Consider the following 7,261-nt stretch of genomic DNA (forward strand, 5'->3'; position numbering starts at 1 on the left):
CAGTACCACAGTGTTTAGTTTGAAGATTATTTAAGTGTTGAACTAGCACGCCTCATTGACATGACTACGAATGCCAACTGAAGGCCGTTTAATACTTACATTTAACATTTCAAAAGATATTTCAATCTCCAACCATTTATTAATCAAGATTCCACATTTATTACAAATAGGCGTATTATCGGGTATGCTTGTGTACAGAGTACAGCAGCTGTCTTCAAGGGAACATAAAGAAATTATTAGAATTTTTTTATAAAATGTTTCAAATTTCACAGTGGTCTTTTCTAAAAATTCCTAATGAAGCAATTAAAAGTTGTATCGTTATATGTGATTAGAGAAGATTTATTACTAAAACGTATAGGAAAACGTTACAATACATAAGAGAAAGGTAAAACAATAATGTAGAAAAATGGTAGGTGTATTTCTTATAAGTTTGGGAAAATAAACTGCATGCACTACACAATCATGGTAAATATGAGCTCACAACTTATAGATAGGGTTGTAGTACCCTAAACAATATTTTTTATCTCAAAATCGATTTTTTTTATACTTTATAACATGTTTATTGTTCATTTATGTAAACACAATCAACATGTAATACTTTCACACACTAATTTTTATACATCTGGTTTTCATACATATAAAATAACCATGTGGATGTATTTGGTAACAGGAAGGTAGATTGTATTCTTGTTGCGAGTTCCGAATGTGTGAGAGTGTATATAGAACTATGTGATATTGTTTCCACTTAAATTTTAGTGACCTTTAAAATAAAAACAGACCGCATGATAGGAATATAAGGACATGTTATTGTGGAGAATCAATGTGTATATCACGACGATATCTATGTGATAATGTTTCCACTTATTTTTGAGTGACTTTTAAATCAAATACCGACCGCTTTATAGGAATATTAGGGCATGTTACTTTGTAGAATCAATATGTATATCACGACGATATTTAATACAGCGTAGTGCATTCACGTATACACCCGTACATGGGAGTTAACGATTTTATTTAAAATACATCGGTCGTAGCCCAAACAACTCTGGAATGACAAAAAGACTAAACAAAACATACACAAAAAACACTCAGGCCAACTCAACAATTTATTCGTTGATCATATTAATGATCATTGTCTGTTAAAAATTCTAATGACTTATGTCTGTCCGATTACCCAGGTCATTTAACATAATTAAGGTCGCAGTCTCTACAATTTGATTCGGTATTTGAGGATTTTTTGTACATCATACTTCGGTTAATCGTGTTGAAGTTATATCTACACACTCGATTTTGTTGTACCACTAGTTTCATCATTTTACAGTTCCAGGATTGGGACGGTACCGTCGCGATAATCGATCCACACCTATCCAAATCCACTCTTTCATGGGTAACCAATGGCAAAGGACATACATTTGATTATTCTTCAAATCTCGTACAAAGACTCTGTTGTACTTGTCACATAATCTTTTGACGATTGTTGAGTTCACCAGTCGATTTTTATTTAGTTGTGCGTGCTAGGATTCTTATTATAGCATGCCGATACTGCAACCTCTCTTGACAATAAACATAAGGCAAAACACATATTAATTTTAAACGAAAACTTCAAATTTGTAGCGTAAAAGTAAAATGCAACATCAAACAAAATAAAAGTGCTCCATTTTGGGTATCATCACACAACTTAAACAAATGAGCCTTTCACAAACAAGTATGCAGTCACGTTTGACGGAGTTATGGTTATTCGGTCAATTTTGTAATCAAACAATAAACAACGACAATACGTTATATGTTTAGCAAGTGCCCCATTTAAAACGTGTCTACACCACATACATACAGGTATATATTAATTAGCATGATAGTTTACTCGCGTATTTTAGTTAAACCAAGGAAATAGTTATTTGTAACCTCAGTAAGAATATTTCCTTGACACAAATGTCGGAATACAGTAAGGCAGGATTTACTTACAGTTATTAGTACTCGAAATCATATGTGGTAATATCGTTCTTTAGAACAAAATTTGATCGACAAACGTTTTACTACATGCTTGCTCATTCAAGTGTGTACTCTTTATATTATATTCATAACATAATTATGTCTCGCATGTAAAAGCGCGTTCCTTCATGTACCTTTAAATGTTTATATTTCACAACTGTGTATTCTGGCTTCCTGTTTCGGTATTACTATGGAGCTGGCAGGATATCTTTGTCAATCTTTACAATAGAGTACATAAACAATCCTAACATTCCACCTTAAACACTGTTCTTATTACAAAACTATCCTTTTTGGTCGCAGCTATGGATAATTTGTAGGTCTAAGCCAGGGCAGTATTGGGCTTCCCAAAAGGGTAAATACATATCCGACTATTTGGTTAACCGGCTAACCGTTGACAACCCAAACTAAAAACAACGTCTTTTTCGTCCATATGTCCATCACGTCTGTGCGCTTGGCTGTAATGTCTGTTTTTTGAAAGATCGCCTTGATATGTGATTTAGTACGACTTTGATTGATGACATTTAAAATATCTACATAAAGTCGGATATATAAGTATTTAATTGGAGTCTTAATTACGCAAAATATATGTAATTAACACATCAGCATCTTATTCATTTCTCATCAAGAATTCAGAGCACCAAACTGATTGTAAATCTGATTTTAAAAACACATTTTATTGTTACAGAGTATACAGCAAAGATTGGACACAAGTAATTGTAACCTACAAAACCTCCCTCTTATTCTAGTTACACAACCGTGTTTGATACCAGTCATTTAAGATTTGATCACAACGCAGTCGCATAAAAGGTTCGAAAATTGAATAATAATATGTCCCTTGGCTGGAGTTATTTACCTTTCTTTCGAAATCTTATTATCAGTTATTATTTGTAAAAAGTTAACTTTGTTTGATTTGGAATTTTTGAAAACAAGTCATTTATGTAACGGTTTCCTCCCTAACATCATGGCCTCGATATTCCAGGGGTTACCTTCAGTGGTAGACCAGTCTGATCCTTTTGCGTACAATGAAATATTTATGTGGCACCGTAACGGTAAGTTGACTGGCTTTGAAGTGTCTCTTACCTGTCATCTTCAAAGGACATGTACCTGCCTAGTGATTGTTATTTTTTACCTGAGACCAATCAAACAGCTATCTTCTTGCCTTAGATTTCGCTATGACATGTTCCATGACTGATAAACGGTACCACTGAACCAGTTATAATCCCGAAGAATCTCCCACTATGTTTGTTTGAAATGAAGTAATATCTGTTATATATTTGTAGCTTCGAGTTACTTCCCCGGTCTACTTATGAATCTTTCATTTCTCATTTTCATAGACTTTGTGGCCCTTAAATTGGATATAATTTCGGTGCGAAGTTTTTAGACGGAAGTATCGGCGTATGCTTGACAGTGTAAAGGTCGTGTCTCCTGCATCCTTCTGTTCCCCATTTCATTCCGGCTCTAAAAACATTCAATTTTCAAACAATCATAGTTCTGTAAAAATGCATCCCCACATGTGCTTTTTATGAAATACATTACAACCTTAACAGTGGCGTTAATCGAATTTAACGTATTGGTATTTTGAATGAATTAAATTTGAATTTTAAATAAAAAAGACACAGAGGTTATACAAATAGAAAGGCTTTATTTAGAGTTTCACATCTTAGCTAGTTTTATACATGAATAGCAAATAAAAAAATCATGTACAAATCTAAAACCATTTAACATGTATTTAGATGTTTGTATCATTTTAGAGTTACAAAACGTACAGGAGATGTCTTATGTATCACACTCTTGATTATTGACAAAGTCTGTCTGAATGTCTGTCTGTCTGTCTGACAGTCTCTCTCTCTCTCCCTCCCTCTCTCTCTCCTTTCTTTCTATCTCATCATGTGTGCAAATAACTTATCGCGCGGAGACAATATGTCTTAAAAAATATTTCATTATTGTGAAAATTATAATAAGATGTTTTAACTTTATGGTACTCGATCTTTACCTTAGGATGAAATGGAATATTTCTAAATAAATCCTTATAAAGTAAGTAAATAATAACAATACAACAAATAAATAAAAAAAAACACGTCGCAGCTAACTAGTTAATTCGTTGATCACTTCAATGATGAGACCTTGACTCTCAGTTTGGGTCGATATTTGAGGGTATATTTTCCATAAGACATCGAGGAATCGACTTGAAATTATATTTACACGATGCAGTATTGTACCACGAGGTCATGGGTACCCTATGCACCATTTCCTCAATTACAGTCCCATCACGTGTACGGTACCGTCGTCACATCCGATCCACACGTTCCCACACGTTTCCACACCCACCGCTGTAGGTTGGATCACCCCAAGTCTCTGATCCAGGAGACACGTGGCCTGTGTACCATCTCCCTGTAGGACATACACCTGATTGTTATTGAAGTCTGGTATTAACAGTCTGTCGTACTTGTCACATGACATATTATAGAGGTTACAACGACCAACCTTTTGACCGTTGTTGAGTTCACCAGTCCATTTATATTTGGTTGTATCAGAACTGTCTGTTATGATTGATACATTATCATAGTCCGACACTGCAATGTCTCCTGACGACAAACATGTAATAAACCGCCCATCCATTCCACATGTCATCTTCCTAACAATTGTACCTGACTGATTCAGTATCACTATGTCTGGTGTACCTGTACTAACAAACACTTCGTCCCTGTCGTTGATGCTGATGTCATATGCTTTATGTGGTCTGATGTCAGCAAATGTTGTCACTTGTTTGTTGCTAAGTGATAGTTTATACACGTGTGTACCAAATGGAATACCGGTCATAAGTATGTCTGTTGTCTTGATCATGGTGGTGATTCTAAATGGAGAGAAGTCCAGTTGTACTGTCTCTTTGATCACACCACCCCTGTTGACCAGTTCCAGACCCTGGTATTTGTATATTGATAACCACGCGTGACTGTCGTCGACTGGACATATACTGAATATTTGATTTTGCTGAGTAGTAGTAAAATAAGAGAGACGTTGAACGTGTCCCTTGTGTAATTCACCAAACATTTTTTTCAGCAGGACGCGGTCGATACTTCCTGTAACAAAGCTTGATTGTTTTGGTGAAACATGTTTCATATTAACGTCATACTGGGGCAGAGTTTTCCTCAATGACACTTTCGTTTCAAATATAGATATAATAGATGCAGCCGTCAGTTCCGCCTTTTCAAGCAGACGCGTCAACTCTTTGGCATTTTTCTCTGATCGTTGAATATCTTTCTTGTAAAATAGTGCTTCTTCTTTTTCTAATGATGATAACTCGGCCAGCACTGCTTCCGCAATATCATCTACTGCTGCCTTTAACTTAGTCCTCTGTGAGTTCACCTCTTTCCTCGTTGTATCAATGTTGTCTTTGAACGTTTTGTTCACGCGATGTCGCTCTGATGTCTCGTTCTTGAAATTTGCTATTCTGTCAGCTATCGTTGTCATGTGTTCCTTAAAATGTTCCTTTTTGACAGACAGTTCGTCTTCCAAAAGTTTCCAGTTGTGCTGTTTGTGATTTGTAGATAAACATGTCAAACAAATCAACGCATTGCAGTTCGAGCAGAAAAGATCACACAGTTTACCGGGATGTAGTTTACATACCTCTGGTACAGGCTTGTCGCCCTGACGGTTAGCCTCTCCTATCGATACGACGTCATCGTTTTTAGTTTTTTTCCCGCGTGTATGGAATTCCTTGCACCGATCACATAAATTCTCCTGACAATCGTTACAATACCATCGTACCCCGTCTTCACTATCACACAAAGCACACGTGTAGGTAACGGGTTCCTTGGCATGCTGTACGGATCTGTTGCTTGACATGGTGTTGGTACTTTCACGTTTAAACTTTCCACACAAACTGTGAGTTCCTACCATTCGTTTCTGTGTCGGTACAACTATAACTATACACTTCCTTGTTACGGGTATATCACGTGACTTGACCAACAGACAGTACAATATACCGAACATTTTGCCTTAGGCCAAAAACTGATATAAGTGTGTTCATTATAAATGAGCCGTGTTAGATAACAGACAGTAAATGGCCTATAAGAAAAAGAAGAAGAAAATGACTTTCAAAACGCTACAATGTCACAACTATCAAACAGTCTAAAGGGAGGCAGACAAGTGACCTTGAACTTATTATCTAAATTTCATGGTACTTATCACAGTTAGTGTTACTGGAAGTTTTAGGTTAAGAGATCTGAGGGTTCGAAATTGACATCTTCGTGGTATTTCATAAATAATAATATGATATTAATAATTATATACCGCTTTATCACAACGTAGGTCGTAGACCGTCAAATTCTGATTATTTTGTTATGATATATTCATCTCTTGGTTGAATCAAAGGAAACTTTCAAATCAACACACCTGTCAAGAATGCTAATTAATGAGGAAAGTACGTGACATTAATCGCTCTTTTACAGTTTTTGAATGTCAACATCTGACACATTTGTGTCGAATATGTAAGAGTCTGGTGTTGAAAAAGTTCAAAGCATTCCAAAAACTTTCCAGAGGAACAACTGAAATTTCCTTGTTAAAAGGAATTTACAATTATTACGATTTACACTACGAAAACACTACCTCATCCAAAATATTATAGTTGAGAAAACATTGCCTGGAAGGGACAGTTTCTTTATTTAACTTAACCACCTGCGATACGTTCTAAAGGTCTAACATACTTCTGGTACGACATGCTTTGATGAATACTTTGACTTGTTATTAACGGCAGATGTCCTAATGTTAGCCGATAGTTCAGGACATAAAGCCAATTAATCTTGAATACAATTATGCCGATACTGTATATTTTTTTTCGGCTCCTCGGTTTGCTCTGGGAGGTGATCCTTATGATGGCAAGGAAAGAACGCCAGCGTCTTGACATGCATGTTATTGAAATGGAACGTTTGCTCGCGAAGGTGTATAATGGATTTCAGGAAAGCTCGCTCATGTGAAAGAATCACGCAATCAACTTGGCTCAAGTAATACACTGCTTAGTTAAAAGTTAAAACTGAAGGCATTCTAAGAACATGTTGGGTATGTTTTATCATGCTCATGAACGACTCTGTATTTTGTAAACACTATGAACATACAAGACATTATATAATCGTTGCAAACAAAACTTCTCCGAATTGGCTGTGTGTCTCAGAAATAATACGATTTAGAATGACCAATAACGATGTTTTAGTCGTGTACATGAAAACCCAAAATATCTCAAATTGACTAATCTATGACGGATTTTGCATTCCAG

General features: G+C 35.8%; 1 protein-coding gene across 1 annotated transcript; it reads right to left on the reverse strand.

The window, feature by feature from the left end:
* Positions 1 to 1,207: 1,207 nt before the first annotated feature.
* LOC110452778 lies at positions 1,208 to 5,889 on the reverse strand. The gene is made up of 3 exons (XM_021501454.1): positions 4,250 to 5,889; positions 1,303 to 1,363; positions 1,208 to 1,249 (listed from the first exon to the last, which is right to left on the reverse strand). Exons 1-3 carry the CDS (start codon positions 5,887 to 5,889, stop codon positions 1,208 to 1,210), a joined length of 1,743 nt encoding a protein of 580 aa, XP_021357129.1.
* Between the last annotated feature and the right edge of the window lie 1,372 nt (positions 5,890 to 7,261).

Source organism: Mizuhopecten yessoensis, unplaced genomic scaffold (genome assembly GCF_002113885.1).
Source record: "Mizuhopecten yessoensis strain PY_sf001 unplaced genomic scaffold, ASM211388v2 scaffold6863, whole genome shotgun sequence".
Lineage (NCBI taxonomy): Eukaryota > Metazoa > Mollusca > Bivalvia > Pectinida > Pectinidae > Mizuhopecten > Mizuhopecten yessoensis.

Excerpts from the sequence above, each read along its gene's own strand:
- LOC110452778 (XM_021501454.1), bottom strand. The coding sequence starts at position 5,889 with ATGGTAGGAACTCACAGTTTGTGTGGAAAGTTTAAACGTGAAAGTACC. Across the intron at positions 1,364-4,249 it reads ACCGTACACGTGATGGGACT|GTGTGGATCGATTATCGCGA; the intron begins GTAATTGAGGAA and ends GGATTTGGATAG. Across the intron at positions 1,250-1,302 it reads ACTGTAAAATGATGAAACTA|TATGATGTACAAAAAATCCT; the intron begins GTGGTACAACAA and ends GATTAACCGAAG.